Source organism: Neodothiora populina (assembly GCF_041146345.1).
Source record: "Neodothiora populina strain CPC 39397 chromosome Unknown canker_contig_13, whole genome shotgun sequence".
In the NCBI taxonomy this organism is placed as follows: domain Eukaryota; kingdom Fungi; phylum Ascomycota; class Dothideomycetes; order Dothideales; family Dothioraceae; genus Neodothiora; species Neodothiora populina.
The window spans coordinates 238,491-262,044 of record NW_027191402.1 but is presented as its reverse complement, the minus strand read 5'-3'; the positions used below and the strand labels follow the sequence as shown (position 1 = coordinate 262,044).

General features: G+C 51.8%; 6 protein-coding genes across 7 annotated transcripts; 5 read left to right on the top strand and 1 right to left on the bottom strand.

The window, feature by feature from the left end:
- Positions 1 to 5,867: 5,867 nt before the first annotated feature.
- AAFC00_001682 (uncharacterized protein) lies at positions 5,868 to 7,003 on the top strand (the record flags this gene model as incomplete). Its single annotated transcript, XM_069347948.1, has 3 exons — positions 5,868 to 6,431; positions 6,485 to 6,595; positions 6,656 to 7,003. The coding sequence occupies 3 exons, from the start codon at positions 5,868 to 5,870 to the stop codon at positions 7,001 to 7,003; spliced, it is 1,023 nt and encodes a 340-aa protein (XP_069204413.1).
- A 97-nt stretch (positions 7,004 to 7,100) lies between these two features.
- AAFC00_001681 (uncharacterized protein) lies at positions 7,101 to 8,136 on the bottom strand (the record flags this gene model as incomplete). The annotated part of the gene is made up of 4 exons (XM_069340894.1): positions 7,101 to 7,700; positions 7,753 to 7,956; positions 8,008 to 8,025; positions 8,092 to 8,136. The coding sequence occupies 4 exons, from the start codon at positions 8,134 to 8,136 to the stop codon at positions 7,101 to 7,103; spliced, it is 867 nt and encodes a 288-aa protein (XP_069204412.1).
- Positions 8,137 to 9,050: 914 nt separating this feature from the next.
- On the top strand, positions 9,051 to 10,718 carry AAFC00_001680 (uncharacterized protein; the record flags this gene model as incomplete). The annotated part of the gene is made up of 3 exons (XM_069340893.1): positions 9,051 to 9,203; positions 9,255 to 10,424; positions 10,479 to 10,718. 3 exons carry the CDS (start codon positions 9,051 to 9,053, stop codon positions 10,716 to 10,718), a joined length of 1,563 nt encoding a protein of 520 aa, XP_069204411.1.
- Positions 10,719 to 11,363: 645 nt separating this feature from the next.
- On the top strand, positions 11,364 to 13,199 carry AAFC00_001679 (uncharacterized protein; the record flags this gene model as incomplete). Its single annotated transcript, XM_069340892.1, has 2 exons — positions 11,364 to 11,987; positions 12,090 to 13,199. 2 exons carry the CDS (start codon positions 11,364 to 11,366, stop codon positions 13,197 to 13,199), a joined length of 1,734 nt encoding a protein of 577 aa, XP_069204410.1.
- A 3,166-nt stretch (positions 13,200 to 16,365) lies between these two features.
- AAFC00_001678 (uncharacterized protein) lies at positions 16,366 to 19,311 on the top strand (the record flags this gene model as incomplete). 2 transcript variants are annotated; one of them, XM_069347709.1, is made up of 3 exons in its annotated part: positions 16,366 to 16,958; positions 17,038 to 18,219; positions 18,270 to 19,311. In XM_069347709.1, 3 exons carry the CDS (start codon positions 16,366 to 16,368, stop codon positions 19,309 to 19,311), a joined length of 2,817 nt encoding a protein of 938 aa, XP_069204409.1. The 2 variants fall into 2 exon arrangements, with proteins under 2 accessions (XP_069204409.1, XP_069204408.1); XM_069340891.1 differs by having other exon boundaries at positions 16,909 to 16,958.
- Positions 19,312 to 20,807: 1,496 nt separating this feature from the next.
- AAFC00_001677 (uncharacterized protein) lies at positions 20,808 to 22,934 on the top strand (the record flags this gene model as incomplete). The annotated part of the gene is made up of 2 exons (XM_069340890.1): positions 20,808 to 21,436; positions 21,530 to 22,934. 2 exons carry the CDS (start codon positions 20,808 to 20,810, stop codon positions 22,932 to 22,934), a joined length of 2,034 nt encoding a protein of 677 aa, XP_069204407.1.
- Positions 22,935 to 23,554: the final 620 nt, after the last annotated feature.

The window sequence follows — 23,554 nt, the reverse complement described above, 5'->3', positions numbered from 1 at the left end:
AGTAGGTACAGTACGTCGAACGCTTTTCAACGTGTGGAATAAATCTTGAATGTGGTAAGACTTGAGATTCAACATTACCTTGGAATTTTCCTTGTTGTGATCCGGGATCTAATACAGCAACAGTGTGGTTATTACCCTCGTCCCTTTCTTTTCCCTCGGGCATAGACACCTCGGCGCATCCGACATCATTTATCAAGCTACGACCGTAACATTACTACTAAGCAATGAAGAGCGACCCTCTATGCAAACCCAGCAACTATCGTCCCCAATAACAAACACTCTCCTCCCCTTTGCCACACTAATCACAGTGGCTGCTAGACGAGCCTGCCAATTCCCAGTAGCCAGTATGATTGTACCCGATGAGACATCTCCTAGCAATTCATTCCAGTTCTCTATGGTCTGCAGGCTCCATGCCTCAAAGTCATATGACTTTTTGTGACCATAACTGCAATGAGTATCGTCGCACGGCGCAGTGCCATGGCTCGACGAGCCGTCTCGACGGAGCTTTGCTGACGGCTGAAGATCTTTCAATATGTCTAGATCTGCAATCCACTTCCCCTTGCCATGTACAGAAACCACGGCCTCTAAAATATTTAGCTCGGCGTCGTGCAGACCCCTGTTGCCAGTATCAACAGGAAGGCATGCACCGGTGAGACGAAAGTGTAGTGTGGTATCCTGGAAGGAGTCCCGGAGCTCACCATTCCAATCGTCGTAGTTCTGGATATTCCATGTTTCGAGGCCCACACGTAGCATTCTCGATGTCTGCGGCGGTACAAGTAAGGCAATGCCGGCTTTGCCGATATTCCCGATGACGTGACGAACATCTGCCTCGTCGCACTCTTTCAAAGGGTCTGTTATGAGTGAAGCAGCGATGAACAACGAGTCCCCGCTTGATATAGCTATTACATTGCGTATTTGCTTGGGCGAAATGTTATGCTTTCCAGATTCGAATGCCAACAAGCATGAGAACGATCGGCTGCGACTTAACAAGGGTGATTTCAGGATTGACTGGAGTGATCCCAGTACTGACTCATCCAATTCATCATCGGGAACGAGTCCGTCTTCCGCGCACTCGACGAGAGTAGGTGGCTCGCCGATTGTTGTTGGGACACATAGGTCGTCCGGCCAGTCTCGGGGAACCTCCCTGAAACGAAAGGTCTTTTTCTCAACACCAAGTGGCTGGACGACATCATCGAACGTCCATTCCATAGCTGGTAAGCACATATCTAGTACTCTCACATCAATTGTTGCTCCCGGAGCACGGGTGTACATCCGTGTTATGGTCGAGATAGCCTTCAGAGAGATAAGATAATCGGGATATTGTTCACGTAAAGTATCGAAGAGAACATCAACACACGCCGTAACCTCAATGGTGTTTTTGTCAAAGCAAAAATGTAGTTCAGATAGCATGGCAAAGGGTAGAAAAGCCGGCTCCCGAGACTTCGTGATTAGTACTCTTGTCTCGGAATCGCCGAACCAAATGTTCATGGAATAAGGACGTTCATGGAAGACATACCCTCCGTGTCTCCACATGTTAGCCTCCACAGGTTCCACTGACTCCCCAAGAAGCTCATAGCGATCCTTCTGTTCTCGGAATCTTGCTTCTGGATCAAAACCGACAGGTTCTTGTACACCAGGCATGACATTGCTGTAGTATGTGGCATCTAGAAGTCCTGCGCGATCATACGGATCATGATGCGGCTGGCTATGTATCCAGCGAATGTGGCGTAAGCTCTCTTTAGTTGCTTTGGATGACGTCCGTTTCAAAGACATATGAGGTAGAGGTTTGGCAGTGGCATATTCTACATCTTCTTTAGTTCCTGCGAGGTACATGATTCTGACGTCCTCGGCGTGCACCGTCGATCTTGTTGTGATTTGGCGGATAGCCTTGATCTTATTCTCTTGTCCCTTTTGGACCTTAGTGAAATTATTAGCATCAACAAAGCCAAAAAATGGTGGAGCAGATGGTCCAAGAAATCCTTTGCATCTTCGACCCAAGTTAATCAAACGTGTATTGATTTGCTTCTGGTAGCCCTTGGAATCAAGAAAATCTTGTGCCGCATGCTCACAGATGGATAACCAAGAGGTTTCATGTTCAGTCTTATCGTGCGGTGGTGTCAACTTCCTGACAGTTTTTGACAAAGTCACCAACCACTTCGCAGATAAGTCAATATCACGAGTATCGACGTTCCAGCTACCAAGATTGCAACCAAGAAATGCTTGTTGAAACTCCAACAAGGACAAACGAGCCCCCTCAGCCTCAAATTTCACGTTCCGTGTGACAGGATCGCCATAGTATCTCAGATGAGCCAAAGGAAGACACCAAGACAAGTCTTTACTTGAGGCCCGATCAGCTAGTTCAAGTCCTAGAGTCAATATGGCAGACGCCGGCACTAAAGGGTCTTAGTATAGGTCAGCTTGGCTTATATTCCCGTTCAGAACGTTCAGTTTTGGATAAAGGTGCCATGCAAGCAAAGCGAGAAGTACTTCTCCAGATTGCATTTGCATGGGCAAACCCAACACCAGGCGCTCCATGTCCTCTAAAGCTTGCGTCCAGACTCCGATGACATTGTTATACAGATCTGGTTTCGAATTGACGTGATTTGCCATACCACCGATGGTAGTGACCATATGCTTCTGCGGTATATCCATGATTGTATCAGCCGTGCGCAACCATGCACGAGCACTATTGTCCCATTGAGCTAACAGGTCTCGACTGATCTCCTGTCGTGAGGCCAGGTAGGGCGACACTTCAACAGATTCGGCTATTACAAGCGAATTTTCGAGCTCGACTTTTCTTGCTTGGACCAACTCCACCCAAATAGAAATCGCTTCGGGAGCATCCCACATTCTAGCAAGCATGCAAGCAAGAAGGTGCACTTTGATAGAACTAGGACCAGAAGTGGCGCCAGCCCATATGCTCGTACCATCGACACCTGCCATATTCTTGAAGGCTCCAATATTGCTATCAAGCATCGGACTTGCCTTTTCCGCAATCTCGAATGCTCGTTTGCCATATGACTTGACAAGCTGTGGTGTATCTGGGAGAAGCGGGCGAAACATAGCTCCGAGTTGTCGAGCTATGCTGTGTGCACTGCCTATTTCTGCAGCTTCGCGACGCTGAGGTGTCAAGAAAGAACCAAGCGCATGGAACTCGGGCGGAGGAGCAACTTGCCGCATCGAATCACCATAGTAAAAATTGATCGCTGCCGAGCCGATGTTGTGCGTAGAATCTCCATAATGTCCGAATGCATTGCCACTGGTGATTACATTGTCAAACCTATGTCCTTCCCGCGGACCTAGCCCCTGATCCATGACAGCAAAACACCTGGTCGCGACACAAAGGAGGTCGGATTAATCAAGGTTTGCATAAGCAGCGCGGTCGGAATAGAGCACGGCTGTGATGCTTTGCAGGTGATGCCTATGCGACTTTTTGTGCAGAAGTGATGTAGAGTCGACTGTTGCTTAAGGGGAACTTAACACGCAAAGGTCGGTTTTGAGGCAGAGAAAAGTATACGTCAAGATTTCTACAGCATCCATCAGATAATGTGAGGCATGCGTAAGATTCCTGACAATAGATTTCGGGCAGCGAAATTGTACCGTGACTGGACGCCTAATTCTTGTTTAGCAAACAAGATAGATGAAGTGGCTGAGCCTGCGACTGTGACAAATGCGGATTGCATGCAGTAGTAGATCATCCTAGGCGCTATCGAGCACAATGCTCGCGCCTGATTAGCTGCAGATTATAGCACTACGCCTACCTATCTCCATCTTGCGATGAGGAGCTCTTCGTTGTCATACTACTGTGCGAGCTCGAACTCTCCGGTACATCTAGCAATCTTGTGAGCGACTTGGGAAGGCATCTTCATGGCAGACCCGAGTGGATTAGCCCTTGGTCTTCCAGGACTCTTCATGAGTTGCATCCAATGCTTCGAGCTCGTACAATTCGGTCGGCACTTCGAAAGAGACTTCGGCGCGGCCTCAGCGCGTCTCAAAGCCGCAAACATCCATCTGATACGATGGGGCGTTGCTGCTGGGATTGATTCGGAACCCATGAGACCTAGTGCACAGAAGCAGCTCTCGAATTATAGAGCAGACGACTTGGCAGTCGCTGAGGAACTGCTCGAAGAGATACGCCGTACATTCACAAGCGCACAGGAGACAGCCTCAACCTTTGCACGCAGACAGAAGCGATCGCAGGTGCAAGGCGAAGAAGGCACAACCCAGGTGCTTGATGAAGAAACAGCGCTTAAACGGGCAGAGACGGGGTTCAGAACCCTGAACCTGGCTCTTTGCAAGGTCAAAGGCAACTATGGGGTCGCGAAGATCGCAAGAAGCAAGACATTTGACAAAGTCCGATGGGCTCTGTACCATCGCAACAATTTCAATCACCTGGTAATGACGGTATCTGGGCTGATCCAAGAGCTTGAAGCTCTATTTCCTATCGTCCAACCCAGCGAAGGGACACTTTGCCGTCGCGATGCTGTCAATTTGGACGCTCAGGCAGTCAACCTGCTTCTGACTTTGATTGGCGATGATGATCCGATCATGAAGCAAAGCTTGGAGCTCGAACGCAGTGCCCGGGGCTTATGCTTCGATGGCGTCGTGGCCGAGGGCAATTCTAGAGCCAGGTTAGGAAATGCATTTGCTGCAGGTGAAAGTCAGGTCTCAGGCAATAATCATGTTTATAGAAACATGACTTTGCGAGGCGACTGCATAATACATGCTGGGAATGCGTATGGCTTTGCGGATCCACTGAGTAGTCGGAACCAATGATGTAGAGCTGGAATCGCAAACGCGATCAGATCGCGTTTGCGATTCTCAATTTGGTTAGGTTGATGAGACATCAGCGCGTATTTCGGATGCCAATTTGTGACTCTCATCATACGTAGCGGTCAATGCTGTCCCCAAGGCATCGGATGCACCACGATTATATGAATCAGGCGACCATGCTGGGCGCTCATTGGCCTCTAGATCCTTAGTGATACAGTGAGTCCCATCATCATGCAGCTGATAAGCACAGCCATGATCACCGTGGTCAGCTGTTGCGAAGGCCTCTGTACAGCCGGCGGCAATGCTGTGAGGACAGAAGTATAATCTGAGGGAAGAAGAACGCACACAAAACCCATTCATGAGAGACAGGAAGAACGTCTCGGGTCCACAAAGCAATGACGTCTTGGCTAGAAGGTCCCCCAACAGCGAGTATACTTGAGCAACATGGTTAGTGTGACCAGTGATATTACGTTACTTGAATATAACGGGACTGAATATTAGTAGAAGACGGACTATGGATGAGAACTCCAGTGAGTATTGAGAAAGTGGTAAAGGTAACATATATTAGAATAGTCCATTTTACATAAATGCGATTATATATCTAACACCTCAATAGCGTATCCAACGCACAAGACCAACGATAGTGTACGATCCGGGATGCATCATAAACATGTCACTGTGAATTCTAATATCTCTCAGCTTTGCAGACTCAATCTATCCCAGCTTGCGTACGTCGCTATCGGCTGAATATAAGATTCCTGCTGCATTTTGGTCCGACTCATGTGAGAAGCTCAATGGCTTCTTTGGTTCATCGACAGCTTATGACGGACCCAATATCAAGACACACAGTATGAGAAGTTTATCCCCGAGGTATGGCAAGTCAGCTAAATCGAAATGCAGAAGGGTGGTTCAAAGTAATTGTGAAGCATTTCAACGACAATGGTATGGACGGTTACGATTGGTCCGAGATGCGTTTCTTTTCTCTCTGGACTGCATCTCAGAACACCCTGATCTGTTTCGACTGCCCTAGATCTGTCTGTGATGCAGTACTTGAGTCGCTACAAGCAAAGCATGCTCTAGACAATCGGATGACGATGGGTCTACTGGCTCTGCAAGCCGAAGTTTTGGAGCAAATCGTTGTTCTCTACGACACATCGATTTGGCATCTGGCCCGACAAATCCGCACCATAGAGAAAATCCGTACTCACGACGTTCAGAATCCATATTCATTTGATATGAAGTTTCCGGGAGAGAAGCGTAATAACTTCCTCGGGCCGTCCGCCTTTCCGACTCTGCAGGATCTCTCGGGGTCCCTGAGCGGGGAGAAGACAATGGCCACAACTGTAGCAAGCGTAAAGTCCACACAGAGAAGGAAAAAGCCGCTTCTCGGTCCGTCCTCTTTCCCGAAATTGCATGACCTGGCCAGACATACTGCCCACTCCACCGAGACTGTGCATGTTGCTGCCGATATACTCGCTCGAATACTACGTCAAGGTGAACGAATCGAGGAGCGATCGCGGCCAGCGCGTGAAAAGCAGCAAGAGGGGCTGGATCTCGATGCCCCGCTAGAGAGTCTGGGGTTTTCGCATAGCATTTTATGTAGTTTGACAGAAAGATCGAAGTCGAACGAAAAGAGGTTGAGCAACGAGATAAACTTGGTATGTCACGTCCGGCTTTGACGTATAGCTCCGTCACTGACTTCGGGCTTGAGATGTTCAATCTCATCACGCAAAGAGACAGCAAAGCAGTGCAGAACGACAGTGCGGCGATGAAAGCAATAGCTGTAGTCACCACATTGTTTCTGCCTGCCACTTTCCTGGCGGTAAGTTAGACCATGCTCCGTCTTCGTCCTTCCTGTCAAGGCCACTGACTTGCGTTCCAGGCAATCTTCGGGATGACCTTTTTTGACTACTCCCCTCCTGCAGGCGCAGACGACAAGACTCAGGCCACATGGTCAGTCGCTCCACAAATTTGGATCTATTTCGCTCTCGCAGCACCCTTGACCCTACTTTCGGTAATGGTTGGCAATTTCTGGTTGAAACGCGTAGATAGACAATTTTCTCCAGCGGTCGGGACGAGTAATCCTGCAGTTATAGCGACAGGATTGACTAGTGAAGAGGCAGTGAAGATAAGCGGTGCTATGCCTGGTGAGGAAGAGGTTGAGGTGAAGCTGAGGTCACTCGAGAGAGGGTCTAGTGTCGCGAGGCTCAACGGATCATCTATGGTGTGATAGGTCTGGCCTCCTTTCTAGCAGTGTCGTAGTCCAGATTACTGTCTTCGCAGCCCCAGACAATGCTTCGCAAACCTTTGCTTTATGATAATGCATACTACACCACTCGGTGCCTGATGGACTGAGAAACGGAACGTCGTTTACGAGTAGATACAATATCATTTTCAGCAGATGTGGTTCGAAATGCCGAAGTGGAGGATGGAAGATCATGTAAAGCAATTCCGGCGGTCTCCATGTTGGCGTTATTCGATACTTCAGGTATGGAACTAGGCGACACATCTCCATTCGATGAAGCAGGGCCAAGCCGTTGTTGTAGCCATGGTCTGAAGTTATAGTAGCCACCACACGCAAAGATGCCCATCCAGAGTATGAATTCGACGCCATAGACTACGATGCCCAGAACATCGATACTCGGGTGGAACAACAGAGCCAGCAGAGACGTCAGATCTCCCAAAGCGTCGATGCCGCAGAAGATGAAAGAGATGCCACGGACCGTACGATGGACATACACGTCCCGATAATGTCGGAGTACCCCAAGAGCGAGGAAGAGTGCGGCCAGGACAGCCATGAGGATAGTTGGCCAATGGACTCCTCGAGATTCACCATGACGGAGCGCAAAGATGAGACCAACTTCAATACCACCCATGCAAATCCCAATCGGAGTGACGACAGCAAGGGTCTGAGGAATGGTCCACTGCTGGTAGGTTGTCATTCAAGGAGTCTAAGAACATATCTGCGAGAAGACCTACCTTCTCATAATAACACACTTGGGCCCATGTGAGTAGGCTCAGAAAGGCCAGGATCTGTGGTTGTATTCGTAATGCAATGGTGAAATTGGAGACAATGTTATAAACACCAAGAGGAACACCGGCCCATGCCCAGAACATCATCATGGAAGGTTGAAGTCCTGTGGCATTATGACGACGGTAATTGATGATGATTTGAGGAATAAGCTGCCATACAAGTGAATAATGGATAAATCTGAAAATTAGGGATTCTGGTACCTGGACCGACCAGCATACCTGTAGCATTGTAAGCCATCGGGATCAATAGTGCACGTTTGGGACAAGTCTCGAGTGAAAACACACAGCGCCAATGGTTCCCAGAACGTCCGCTGCCACGGGAACATCCATCACGACACCCTCTTCTGCCGATACCTCGATAGCTAGTGTTGGATGGTGAAGTTGGTTAATTAGATACTGTTTCTATCAATTGTACAGTAAGGTACGTTGTTACCTTGAGATAGATATAAAAAGAGCACGAAGCGATTAAGATGCCCGTGCACAGAAAGCGCAGTTGACGGAAGAAGCTCCCACGTCCCAACTCCATACTTGCTCACTCACCATACCCACTATCTGTCATGGACCTATCAAATTGACAATGATCCATTGCTGTATTACATGTCGACTGAGTAATCTAACATGCAGTCTCAATTGATGTGCATTCGAAGGCAGCGCACGTCCGACTCGCAACATGAGACATTCTCTGAGAATAGGACAAACGGTGAAATGGAGCGTGAGCAGGTGGTCAAGGCGAGTGGAAGATGCCCACCTTTACTGCATTATTAGTACTGTACCACTTGTAGTGTGCTCCGTCCAGTGAACCGTGAACCCCTGAGCTTCTGTTGTTAGTGGAGCAGAAGTGCAGTGTGCGTCGAGCGCAGTGACCAGGCGCGGTTATGCCGAGAAAAGGTACTGGTAGAAGGTAAGGCGCACAGGTGCCGCGGCTTACTGCAGAAGGCTTAGATGGCTTCAATAACTCAGTAGACACTTAATTGTTTGTGTTTGTACAGAATGGCAGTGAATGGATGAGGCTCGAAGCCGCCAAGATTTCGACGGGAGACTCGAGCGATTCCCAAGGGAATTGGGAAGGTACGGGCTCGACAGGTACTCCACAAGGGCGGATCCAAAATTATTACTACCGCAGTGTTGACTCGACAGGTGTTCCTGTTCATCCCTCCTTCGACTGTGAAGTCAATTCCCCCGTCCTGTTCTTTTGTATAATTACTCTTGCGCAAGTCAAGTCCCCACGCAAGTCATAATCCACAATGGCTGCTACCACGAGTACGACCGATGCTGGCGCATCTACCCCCAGCAACGACAAGAAGGTCGTGAACAAGCCCGAGAGACCTGATCAGGCCGCCTACGAGAAGGAACTGGCCGAGGCAGACAAGAAGTTGCAGGCTGCCGTCGAGCGTCAAGTATGTCCTGAGATGCAGACACTTCTGTTCCCTGACTGATACCACCCCAAGAAAGCAGTCAAGGCCAAGCTCGACTCTCGGGGAAACAACAAGGACTCTCCTGCAGCCAAGCGTCGCGCCGAACTCCTCCAGGAACTGAACCAGATCAAGGAGCAGCAAAAGTCAGGCAAGAACTCCCGCAGCTCTGTCCTCTCGCAGATCCAGCGTCTCGATGAGCAGCTCAAGTCTCGCATCGCCGAACAGAAGACCGCCCGCGGCCGTGTTGCCTTCAAGTCCGCCGACGATGTTCAGAACGAGATCAACCGCCTTCAGAAGCAGGTCGACACTGGCATGATGAAGTTGGTTGACGAGAAGAAGGCTCTGGCTGAGATCACTGCCCTCAACAAGCAAAAGAAGGGATTCGCTGGCTTCGACGCTGCACAGAAGACCATCGACGACCTCAAGGCTCAGATCGCCGAGCTCCGCAAGTCTCTCGATGACCCTGCCTCCAAGGCCCTCTCCGACCGCTTCACCGCCATCCAGCAAGAACTCGACACCATCAAGGCAGAGCAGGACGAGGTCTTCAAGAACCTCAACGCCCTCCGTGATGAGCGTACCAAGGCCAACGAGGCCCAGGCCGCTGCTTACACCAATCTAAAGGAGATCAAGGACAAGTTCTACCAGGCTCGTCGTGCACACAAGGACTACGAACAGGAGGCTTACCGCATCCGAAAGGAGCGCCAGCAAGCCGAACGTCAAGCATACGAGTCTGGCAAGCGAAAGGCTGTCGCTCAGGCTAAGCTTGAGGAGGCATCTGCTCCCGCCTACCGGGACGAGATTCTTACCACCCAGGGTCTCATCCGCTATTTTGATCCTTCTTCCACCGAGGCCAAGCAGGCCACCGGCCCCAGCAAATTCGCCGCACAAGCCACCCGCACCGTTGACGCATCAGGCATCAAGGGTACCGCCCTTCCACGCAAGGGTGCCGACGAGGAGGACTACTTCGTCGGTGGAGGTGGCAAGAAGGGAAAGAAGGGCAAGAAGAGCCAGGCTCAGTCCGGTGCCTCTCCTGCTACTCCTTCCGAATCTGCCAAGTTCAACATTCCTTTCGGTGTTCTCGAGGAGCTCGCCAAAGTTGACGTCCAGCCTCCTTCAAACCAGGGCGAGGTTCCCGGTGTTGTTGAGAAGCTGAAGGAGAAGCTCGAGCATTGGAAGAAGGACCAGGATCGCAAGACCAAGGAGGTATGTGCTACTTCACCGTGTTATTGTCTGACTGCCTACTGATCACTGTTCTAGAACATCGCCAAAGCACAAAAGGAAATTGAACGCCTAGAATCCGAAGTCGACTCTTCCGCAGAAACCAACACCGACCGCGCCACCGAAGGATCCGCCAACAAGGTCGCAGAGAAGCAACAGGGTGTCAACGGTGACGCCTCCGCAGGTGCCGAGCTCGCACAAGAAAAGGACGGAGTTGCCGACGCCGCCGAGGACTTGGAAAAGGCTAAGATTGAGGATGCCACTGCCCCCGAGTCATAGTGTGCAAAAGTTGTGTCCCTTTTGAATGACAAAAATGGTTGGATTCGGATGGAGAGTCGGCGAGTTTTATGAGGTTGGTGGAGATGGAGTGGAAATGATTGGAGTAACGTGCTACAAAAAATCAGACACTAGCGATCGATAGACACCTTTATGGTTGTTTATATGCGATGCATTGTAGTATACAAATCTTCTCAACACTGAGCCCCTACTTCCTCTACCAACTCAAATGGCAGGAATTAAGAATGCAATAATATTACATATTTCTGCTCTCTCCCTGGCGCGGATATGGAAGCTTGAAACACCGGAACCCCACACTCCCTATCCCCGCAGACAGTACTCCGCATCTACTACGTTGGGCCGAGGCGCCCACTTTTTACCTCTCTTGGAGCACCTCCACGCTCGAAGGAAGGACATACTGTAGCTCTATATAACCGATAAGGTGGCTGATCGATGATCATTGTAGTAATTGTACAGGGACTAGGTAGGTCGGTCGTTCACGCTAGATCCAACGCATTCAGCTCCTAGGTCTTGTGCTTTCTTTACACTGTTACTCTCTTCTATTTCTTTCTCGTCTAGTGCTATACCGTGATTCTGTGCTACCCGGTTATTGTACGAAGAAAGAAACAGGCGCGGTACTCCTTCACCATGCCGTTCAAATCCCTCCAACCGGATATCGACCTCCCGACAGACCTCACAATCTGGGATTGGCTCTTCACCTCACCAACATACTCTCCATTACAGAAACATGCACCCAATGAGCTAGCCGGCTACCTCAATGCAATCACCAAAGAACGATTATCGTACGCTCAAGTCAAAGACGTCGCAACGCATGTCTCGACAGCTCTTCATGAGAAATATGGCTTTGCAAGCGGCGACACCGTGGCGCTGTTCTCGCAGAACAGTATCTGGTATCCGGTAGCCATGCTCGCGACTCTGAGGATCGGCGGTGTCGTCTCGGGTGCCAGTCCAGCTTATAACGTCGAGGAAATGACTTATGCTCTGAAGACTTCTGGTGCTAGGTTTCTCATGACGCATCCGGCTTCTCTGAAGGTTGCTGTGGAAGCGGCGGAGAATGCAGGTATACCGAAGGAAAATCTGTTCTTGCTCGAAGGCCAGATGGATGGATTCACGACTATCCAGGAGTTGGCTGGGATTGGAAAGAAGGAGGAGAGCCAGGTTGAGAGTTTTAGGATACCGGCTGGGAAGCGCAATGGTGACGTCTGTGGGTTTCTGAGCTTTAGTTCTGGAACCACGGGTTTACCCAAGGCGGTATGTCTTGTCTATTCTTCCTCGTCTTTATCTCCCATGCGCGAGTCTCCTAATCTCTCTGCTTTGAATTGGATTGGTGAACCAGGCTAATCATCTATTCAGGTCATGATTTCCCACCAAAACGTGATAGCCCAATGCCTCCAAGTCCAGCAGCTCACTCCCGACGACCACAAACGCGTCCTAGCCGTACTTCCACTTTTCCACATAACCGGTCTCGTCCACGTGCTGCACCTACCAGTCCTGATCAACGCAGAAGTGATCATGCTCCCGTCCTTCAGCATGTCCACAATGCTAGACGCAATAAGCACCTACAAAATCGCCGAAGTCCTCTTGGTGCCCCCAATCCTGATCCGCCTCGTCCGAGACCCCATCGTAGACTCGTACGACCTAAAATGCATAAAACGCTTCTCCTCAGGCGCCGCCCCGCTCTCTCCCGAGATCTTATCTCTTCTGCAAAAGAAATTCCCCCAAACAGGCTTCAAGCAAGGCTACGGCATGACCGAGTCCTGCTCGTGCATCACGTCCCACCCACCGCAATTCTACGACTACAAATACGCACACACAGTCGGCCGAATCTGCGCGTCAACAACGGTCAAAATCATGCTCCCCGACGGCACGGAAACGACGCAAACAAACGAACCAGGCGAGATCCTCGCAAAGGGCCCGCAGATCGTAATGGGCTACCTGAACAACGCCTCCGCGACCCGCGAAAACTTCGACGCCGACGGCTACCTGCACACAGGCGACCTGGGGAGTATCTCCGACGAAGGCATCGTGGCGATCCTCGACAGACTGAAGGAAATGATCAAAGTAAAAGGCATAGCAGTCGCCCCGGCCGAGCTCGAAGACTTGCTGCTAGGCCACCCGGCGGTCGAAGACGTCGCTGTGCTCGGGATACCGGACGAGTACAGAGGCGAAGTGCCCAAGGCCTACGTCGTGCTGAGACTCAACCAAAACCAAAACCAAGACGAAGACGCGTATAAAGCAACGGGCAGACTCCTCCTCGCCTACGTGCGCGACAATAAAGTCCGGCATAAACACGTCAAGGAAATCGAATTTGCGAGCGCGATCCCCAAGAGCGCGAGTGGGAAGATCCTGAGGAGGGTGCTGAGGGATCAGGCGAGAGCCGAGGCCCGAGGGGGCGCTGTTGTGCGAGATGATGATGGGGGCCGTGATGGTGAGGGGCTTGGGGGTGTTAAGGCGAAGTTGTGAGTGAGGAGTCGGGGGTTTCTCTGTGCGATGAGATGGAGAGATGGAATTGGGGAAAGGGTGGCTGGTGGAGTTGTGCGTGCTGGACTCTTCGGGTCGGTTGGGTGAGGCGGATCTGGATACGGACTACGGACTCTTTGATGTGGATGTCTTTGTACAGCGGAAGCTAGGACTTTTGTGTACGCTTGCAAGAGGCCGTGTCTATTACAAGTTTACATGTTCACGTGGATACAAGGATACCAGCATGACATGAGATATCAGAAATCGCTTTCGTTTCATGTCTTTGCTCACTAAAATTGATACACCATTCCTTCTGCAGTTACTGATCATCCCATCCTCCTCTCCAGCCACTAAAAAAAGTGTAACCAAATAACTGGACTCCAAATCCAAAAAAAAAGCCCTAATGAGAGGGAGAAACAGCCACAAAAGCTCATTGCTTCATCGAATCATAATTCAAAAAGGTGCCGCCGGTCACTGGTTTCTTGTCATCGTCTTCCAGCGCATCAGGGACTTCGACGGATTGCCACGACTCGTCGAGACCGCGCGATTTTTCTTCGTTTGAGCTTTCGGAGATGGGCTGTGATCGGGTCGTCGTCGTGTTTCCTTCTTGATTCGCAGAGGCGATTGAGGGTGCGCCTGCTGATCTTGCGACGGCGGACTTCGAGGCCACCTCGGCTGAAGTGCTTCCAGGTGTTTTTTCCGGGATGGAAATCGTCGCCTTTTCTTCCACCGAGGCTGGTTCCGTGACTGGCTCCTTGACTGGCTCCTTCTCGGCAGCGGCGGCCTCTGGGGTGTTGGGGAGAATGACTCTGGAAGTAGGGCTGAGGTTCAGCTTGAACAGCTTTCCAGCGACCGGGTACCATTCATCATCCCATCTGTGCTCAGTCTCCTTGAGTGCACCGTCTCTCAGCTTCTGTAGCTTGTCACCATTGCCACCGAACGCCGTCTCCAACAGAAGCTCGAGCTCGTCAGCGTCCTCGAAGCCCATGCCGTTGACGCCGTCCTTGACGAGTTCTGACCAGGACTCAAATTTGCTGTAGCCGAACACAGGTAATCCTGTGCCGAACATGTCTACGACCTTCATTGGCAGGTCGACGCCAGATGTTGACTTGTGGAGACTGATGCCAACATCAGCCGCACCGAGTAATGCTGCGTAATCGTCGGGAGTCAACCAAGCGGTCCAGATGACAACGTTAGCAAGACGTTTGGCCTTTCTGAGTTTCTCAATCTTGTCGACGTAGTAGTCCTTCATGGGTCCCTTTCCGGTAATGATAGCTAGGATCTTGGGGTAGCGCTTATTCATGGAGACAGTGGCGCTGTACGCCACAAGGGCGTCCAGCAGAATAGAAAAATCTTCGTCTGCAGTCCAGGAGGTCGAGCTAACGACCAGACGATAGTGCTTCAACTCAATCTTTTTTGCGTGAGACTTGGTGCCATCAAGTCTGTGCAGAACGGCGGAGCGCTCTGCCGGACTCAAAGGCTGGAACTGTTTGGCGGGGCGGTCATGCAGTGTCATTGCATCCACGCCGTACTCTTTCTTGAGCACACGCGCCATGGCGTCAGTAACGCAGAAATGGGCTGTTGCGCCTCTCGCAATGAAGCGCTCGTACAATTTAGAAATGTGGACGAGGGGGTGGTTCTCTCCGAGCTTCAAAGCCAGGACGGTGTAGCCGAAGTTGTGCCAGTCGACAATGAGATTAGTATTGCGGAAGAAACAAACAATCTGTGCGATAAGAAGAGTGGGAATCGAGGGAGGGTTCTGTACCAGCATCCACTTGGTGCCCTTGGTCCTGTATCCGCAAGTCTTCCAGACATGCCACATCTGATGGAGGACTTTCAGCGCAGCGACAAAGGGAAAAGTCAACTTGCTACTGGTTCGAAGACTCTTGGGAATTGGTTTCAGCGGCACGATTTGCACAAAACGACTTGCGCGGAGCTCAGGCAGGATCTCAGATTCGACATAGCCGACCAAGGTGACTTTGTTACCGTGCCTCGCGATACTGGCGGCATGATACTGCATGCGAGGACTACGTCCGATGTCGCCCAGAACAAGAACAGTGACAGTGGTTTCGAATCTGAGAGTCCGTTCGGTGTTGAGATGTTTGCTGAAGTAGCCATATCCAGATTCGGGGTTCTTCTTGTCTTCATCAGAGAAGGATTCTTCCTGTATCAGCTCGACGCGGTACGGATTGTACTGATATGGCAGATTCAAGGCCACCGCTGCGAGTGCAAAAGAGCCAAAGAAGACCGAGACCAAGACAAATTCCCAGACGAGATCTCCCCAAGTCCTCTGAGAAACGTAATGGGCCACGGCAAGAGCCCAGGACTCGAGAGTGCCTAGCACTTTCGATAGCCAAGGAAGAGCCATATTCTCTCGAAGGGGCAGACTCGGACTCGGACTCCGAGCAGGCAGATGTTGAGAGAGCGAGAGAGAGAGAGAAGAAGGATGTGCACGGAGACCACTATCGAGAGATGATATCCATGGATGATATAGAAAAAGGAATAGATTGGACTGGTTGGCCTGGCTCTCGGCTGGGCTGATGCACCGCGCTGTCAACAGACCTGCTTGAACGTTAGCGGCAGCGTGATATCATGAGGCTTGGCGACGGACTGGAGTGGACTGGAGAGCGTGCGAGGGGTTCTGGTTCCTGTTGTTCTCTGTTTATTGCACACTTGGTCGCTCACGCTTGTCGCTCTCCTTCCCAGGTCTCGCCAGGGTTCGACGGGGCGAGGGGCGGCGAGGGGCGGCGTCCAGTGACACTCTACAGTACAGTGCGGTACGTGGAGTAGAAGAGTGGAGTCAAAGATGATTTTAGTTTGCGCTTAAGCCAACCCCTGATCCACTTGTTGCAAGATTTAATAAGGTCGGTGACATATCTTCGACAATAGACGATTAGAGGCCGTCTGTAGTGTGTGTCTGGTGTATGCACTTTACTGTAACAAAAGAGAGCACAGAGGACCGTTTATCCCTCAAACACCAAGGTGCTTTTCCTTGTTCGATGGGTTCGTGTCGATCCTTGATTCCGGAAATCAACTATACAACACTTTACATGCGCTCTTGTTGTTTTCTTGTGCTGTAACTGCCAGAAAAGAATCATGTTTGTCGCACAGGCATAAGACTGTCATCGAGTGTCAGAGCAAGCGTGTTTCAGAAAGATCAACGTCCGCGATGGCATCGACTTCAACGTACGCGTTGCCCAATGGCGGCGCGAATGGTTATACAGGGTATAGCTATAACAAACACAGCCATGCACGCAGTCACAGCTACACACCTTCGTGGGCGTCCAGTGACAATGGCCAACCCTCGACACCAACCCGGGCAGGAGCACATCTCCATCCAGACGATGCAGCACTCGAAGTCGGAGACAACTTCAACCCCAATGGTCTGGTGCAGGGAGGACACATGCGCACCCATTCCTTCAATGGCCCTCGCTCTCCCATGAAGTCTGCATCTGCATCTGGCCACAATCACATGCGAGCTTCGTCCATAGCAGACATTCCCTCGCCCGTCATGGAAGAGACTGCCATCTTCCCTGACAATCATTCCGATCATCATCATCAACACCATGACCATCATGACTCGAACTCGCAGTCGCATTCACACGGCAACGCGCATTCTCACTCTCATTCGCACTCAAAGGCGCACTCCCATTCCCACTCTCCTTCTCATTCGCATTCCCATACACCCTCCCTTCAGTATGAGCCTGTGCATATGCACCAACACGTGCATGAGTCTCCATCTTCGCCAGAGCTCAGATCCGAGTGAGTGGTGTCTACCCATTATTTGCTATCGCAGTCTGTACCGCACGGGACAAAGCCACTAACACTCTCGACCAACTAGATCATGGTTCTCCGTGTCCGAAGCCTTGACGGGTCTCCTCATACCACTTCCCTACCTGCTTGCCTCGGCCGCCTACTCCTCTGAGCCGCCGCCCGACTCGACATTCCCTCCGCTGTCCGCCTACTCGCAGCTCCAGCAAGCAGTCAAAGAAGGAGGGCAGCTTGCTCAGGATGCGCGACATGCGCCCAGTCTCCTACAGACGGCCACCCTCACCTCAGGCACTCTGTTGCTCATCGGTATACTTGCACGGATACGATCCGAGGAAAGAGTGCTGGACAGAAGGAAGAACTCGAACCCGACCCTACACCATCCTGGCTTGCTCACCCTTGACACTGCGATCAAGATGCTGCTGAGCATTGTCAGAGTTGCACTGCCATACTATGCTGCAATACAACTTGGCGGGACTCGAGTCGGCCTTGTCCTGCTGGTGGCCATTACATCGGGCTTGACATGCTCGCATCCAGCGGTGGAGCCGGCTGCTCGTCTACCCACCCTCGGCGCACTTCTTCTGTGCCTGGTCGCAGACCTCTTCGGCCTGACCATCTCCACGGACGCCTACCACTTGTTCACCGGGTACATTGCGCTGGGTCTCTCTGTTGCTTTTGCGCAGCCTCCTCTACCTGCCAATGGAGCTTCATCCTCCTCGTTGACAGCTTCGCCCCTAGATGTCACGACGACCATCTATGCTGGCGTGCTCATGTCCCTTGTGACAGTTGCGGCATCTATCCTGCTGTCCCTATCACCGCCTATATCTGCTGCCGCCATCACCCTCTCGACCCTGTCCATGGCCGCGACTGCAGCCCTGGTCTTTTTCGGTCAACCTTCTGCCCTGAGGTCGACGCAGAAAGGGGGTCTCGCTACTGGAGCGATGCTAACCGCTGCGTCTTCGTTTCTGTACTCGCCCTCCATCTGGCCCGGAACCATCCTCAACGGAGCACTTTCTGCTCTTTCTTGTGTGGCCGTCATGTACGATACGCAGCCTCCTCATTCGCACTCGCACGATCACGATAATGACCACGCACATGCCCATGCTCATGCTCACGACCATCACCATAAACACGCGCGTGGTCCTGGTAAAGTGACCTTCGTCACTTCCTTCTTGCTCACTTTGGTCGAGCCAGGATCTTTGCTGCATAGCATTTTGATCGAGAAAGACTCTCGGCGCATTGCATATTTCACCTGGTAGGTTTCCGTGTCCAACGCTAGAAAACGTCCACTGACCAACAAAACAGTCTGAATTTTGCCTTTATGCTCGTACAGGCCTTCTATGGCTGGGTGAGTGGCTCGCTAGGCCTTCTGTCCGATACTGTACACATGTTCTTCGATTGTCTCGCTTTGATCGTCGGTCTGGGCGCCGCAGTGGCGAGTAAATGGCCAACGAGCCCGGAAAAGCCTCACGGCTGGGGAAAGTTGAATACACTGGCCGGCTTTGGCAATGGCATCTTTCTCATGCTCGTCAGCATAGAGTTTATCTGGGAAGCACTGGAGGGTATCATGGAGGGTTCGGAACTTCGCAGGGTTCAGGAGCTACTTGTTGTTAGTATTCTTGGATTTCTCGTGAACATGGTCGGTCTCCTCGCTTTCGGTCATGCTCACGCCGGACACGATCATGGCCACTCTCACGGACACGCGCACGGGCACGAGCACAACCACGCTACCGGAGGGCTGGATCTGACTCACGATGCGCGTGCCCATTCACACTCACACGGAAACGAGAACATGCACGGCATCTATCTGCATATTGCTGCAGATGCAGGAGGCTCTCTCGCCGTGATTTTGAGTACGTTCCTGACTCTCTGGAAGCCTTGGTATCTGTGGGACCCATTGGCGACCATCGCCATCGCGATTCTGATCTTCATGGCCGCCGTGCCTTTGGTGAAAGAGTCAGGCCGCAAGCTGCTCCTGGTTATTCCCGACGAGCTCGAGTACGGACTCAAGACTTCGCTGCAAGACATGCTGGCTGTCAGGGGTGTGACGGGCTACGCGGTGCCGAGGTTCTGGGTGCAAGAGACAGAGGGCGAGGGAGGTGCGCATGCTGGACATGACCACTCTCATGCTCATTCTCACGCGGGCCACGATCACCACGACGAAGGCTCGAGCAAACAAAAGATATGTGGCGTCATCCATGTTTTTGCTGCTCGAGCGGCTGATCTGGACGATGTCAGGGAGAGGGTGGTGTTTTTCTTTCACGAGAGGGAGATGGATGTCATTGTGCAGGTCGAGCGAGAGGGTGAGGGGAGATGCTGGTGCGGTGGAGGGATCAAAGTAGGATAGACTTTTTTGTTGTCACCAACGAATGCATGTATTACTACGTTATATAACAGTTTCCTTTTCGTTGATTCAGCAGTAGTAAAAGCAAGCTGTAAGAAAACCAGAGTCTACAACCCTCAGTCTTCAGCTTGCACATAATCTATCTCTTCCTCCTCATCCCCATCCTCCGTGCGTCCAGCCCAGAACCCCTTGCCATAACTAACCAGTATCTCCTGCCCCCTCGCGATTCCCTTTTTGCGCAATCCAGCCTTTCCAGCATTGAGCACGAAAACCCCAATCCACCTCTCCCACTTCCTCTCGCCCACCCGCACCCACATGTCCCTAAACTCAGCATTAGGCTTCTTATCGACACCGCGATAATCATTCACGAAGCGCGCCTCCGTGCCGCCGTGCGCCGAGCCCGCATCGATCGAGAACCCAGGCCCGGTCTCTCCCCCTCTGCTCCGCCACCACCATCTCCATCGCCACCAGTATCGTCAGCGAGAGAAGTCCTCGTAAGCACAATATCATAATCACTGCCCGCATCCGTCTCGCGCGCAAGATTCAAATGCAGCAGGCCCAGATACGGCAATATCAGCGTTCCGGGCCCGAGCTGCCGCGTGGCGAACAGCCCGTGTTGACCCAGTGCTGGATGCGTCTCTGGGCCTGTGATGGAGTGGATTTGCACGTTCGGGCATGGGAAGCTGAACTGCGAGAGCTGGTATTTGGGGAATGAGGATGTGAGGCGCGTTGGTTGGTTTAGGTGTTGGAGGGCGCGAGGCGGGGTTTGGGGGGAGGGGAGTAGACGGTGCAGGTATGGGATTGTGGGGGGCCAGTTTATGGGCAGAGGTTTTGGGGGTTTGGGAGTTTTCGCTGGTGCTGCTGTTGTTGCTGTTAGGGGTTGAGGTTGAGGTTGTCGTTGTTGTAGCTCTTCTTGGTGGTTGGCTTCTCCTTGGGGCTGGGCTGAAGACATTGTCGTGGCTTTGTACGTCTTCGAAGCCAAGCAAAGTGAAGAGCTTGAGTCACTTGACTATGCAGATGATGAGAACGGCAGATTTGATCATCTGCTTCACTTACCCTTTAGCTAAACGGAGTAGATATTCCCCTTAGACCTTGATAAGGTAGTGGCTAAAATGCATGACCTACCTTTTCAATCGTCCGCCGAGGGACGATATGTGACTGCTGGATTGGTTGCTCAGAAGTGGTCGATCTGATTGTATTATGCTTGTATCTATAAGTGGCTCGACTATACGAAGAAAGAACTCGTGCTCGCATTCACATACCAAAGTAGATCCCCGACACGGTGTGATGGCTGGTTATACTGCAGGAATAAATCATAAAACACTACAAAGTTACTACCCCGCCTCGAGTCAAGGATAAGACAGCTTACACCACACGCGATAAGAAGCTTATCTCTGACTCGTACACAGTAGATACTTGTATAAACCCAAGCACTTTTCCCACTCCACCGCCTGACAGCCACACACCTCAAACCCACGGGGGATTGTGTATACGAGACAATGCTCTCAACCAGCCACTTGGACGACAAGGTCCGAACCCTGCGCCTTCGCATCCGGGAAACCGAGTCGCAACTCCGCGAGCTCAAGCTGCAGCTCGAGCAAGCAGAAGCCAATGCGTTCGACGCGCATCAGCACCAGCTGGGCCAGAACTTAGAGCCGGAATGGCAGGCCGAAGTCATGGCTGCGTTGGGACAGGGGCACGGAGAGGGAGGCGATCACCGTATGGAGTTTGGCCAAGGTGAAGCTCACGAAGCAGAAGACATGGATGTGGACGACTTGTCGCAAGACCCAAGAAAGGCTGATCAGCCGACGACGACGACGAGACCATCATGGCTGCATCAGGACTTTCCGCTGCGGAGTGAAGAGTACAAGCGCTTCGGTCGCCAGCTGATCATGCCAGAGATAGGACTGACAGGACAGTTGCGGCTGAGAGAGTCGAAAGTCTTGATCGTAGGCGCAGGAGGGTTGGGATGTCCAGCTGCTGCCTATCTCGCAGGCGCAGGCGTGGGCACTCTGGGACTTGTAGATGGGGACGTAGTCGAGGTATCGAATCTGCATAGACAGATTGCCCACGACACTGCGAGGGTGGGCATGTTGAAGGTCGATAGTGCGATTGAGTATCTCTCAGGGTCGGTAGTCACTTGTTTTCTTTTTGTCTCTCATTCTTTCTGCTACAACGTCTACATCTTGCTTCATACACAAAGACTGAATGAATCGACTAGAATAAACCCCAACACCATATACATGCCCCACAGAGCCCATTTGACGCCGACCGACGCCCTCGACATCTTCTCGGCATACGACATCGTCCTCGACTGCACCGACCATCCAACATCTCGTTATCTGATCTCCGACGCCGCTGTGCTGGCAGGCAAACCGCTGGTCTCGGCATCAGCGCTGCGAACAGAAGGACAACTGGTCATCCTGAACAACCCTCCTTGTGAACCAGGGAGCGACGAAGGCGGACCCTGCTACAGATGCATATTCCCCAAGCCACCGCCGGCAGACGCAGTGATGAGCTGTGGAGAAGGCGGCATCCTGGGCCCAGTGGTGGGCGTCATGGGCGTCCTGCAAGCACTCGAGACGATCAAGATGATTGCAGCCGGGATTGATTTCCGCCAAGACAGCGAGGAGAGCGAAGACGAGAACGAGCATGATGACATGTTCTCGCCATCCTCTTTTGCGTCGTCGAATTCATCTCCCTCGACCCCAAAGACTCCCAGACCTCAGCAGCAGCAAAAACATCAACCGACCATGCTCCTCTTCTCGGCCTACAGCTCGCCGCCGTTCCGCACCGTCCGTCTACGCTCCCGCCGGAAAGACTGTGCGTCCTGCTCGTCGGCGTCCACAATAACTCCCGCCAGCCTGACGACCGGCTCCCTGGACTACACCTCCTTCTGCGGCGTGCGCTCGACGCCCCCCGAGATCCTGTCCGAAAGCAACAGACTCTCCGCCTCGGAGCTCGCCTCTCTCTTCTCATCATCATCATCATCGTCATCTCTATCTGACGAACCTACAGCAAGATCGCCGAGAAAGCTCATCATCCTCGACGTGCGGCCCGAAACCGAATTCTCGCTCGCGCACCTGCCGAATGCAATCAACATCCCCTGGCCATCAGGCGAGTTCAAGCGCAAGATGGAGTCGCATTCCCAGGCGCTGAAGAAGCTGCTTTTCGAGCACAGCTCTTCCTCCGCCACTACTACCGCTGCCTCTGCTCCTGACGTGATGAATGGACTCTTGAACACAGGGGGACCCAGACAATCCCCAAACGAAACAGACGAAAGCAAATCGCGCAACGAAATCATCGTCGTCTGCGCAAAGGGCAACGACTCACAGCTCGCCGCGAGCCTGCTGCTCGATATCTGCTCGGCGTCTTCTTCTTCTTTTTCTTCTTCTTCTTCTTCTTCTCCGTCGTCCGCCTCCTCCCCTTTCTCTGACCCAACGCAGCAACAACAAAAAGTCCCCTCGACACGAGACCGATCCTCTGCGCAAGAACAAGAAAAGGAAGAAGCGTCAGCCAAGGGCGGAAACAGTGCGCCCGCCAGCGCGAGTCTGAGAATCAGAGATCTCAAAGGCGGATTGCGCGCGTGGAGACGAGCTGTTGATCCCGAGTGGCCTGAGTATTGATTGGATCTTCTTCTTCTTCTTCTGCGCACATCCATATCGTCTTCTTCTTGCCTCTTCATCTCCCGTGGCTTTATGCCTACCTTGAGTCTCATATAACGTTGAGTCTCCACAGAAAGAAGACTGAAAGAAAAGTGTAGAGGTGCAGAGGCCTGTCATTCCGGTCTGCGGCAGCTGCAGGGATGTGGATGTGGGTCTCTTTGCTTTCTTCTTTCTCGAGCTCGATGGTATATATATTCGTATATGTACGTGTATACACGGCGCTGACTTGATCTTCGTTCTGATTCGACTGACGTGGTTCGTGTCTTGTGTTTGTTTTGATTCGATTCGATTTGATCTGATTTGGTTGATGTACTGAGTCGTTTGCCGAAAGGGAGGTGAGAAGGAGAGGTGAGAGAGGTTGATTGGACAGGGTCGCTCGGTCGGTTGATGTCTCATGACTTGGATCCTACCATCATGTTATACAGATACAGATTTGAAAACATGTCTGGTTTCTGTAAGCCATATCTCAATCACCGGTTGATTATCTAGTAGTTCAAAGAGACGACATGCATGATGGATTGTTGATGGGAAATAGAAAGTCTCATTTATTTCTCTTGTCTTCTTTATCTTTAACCAAAAGA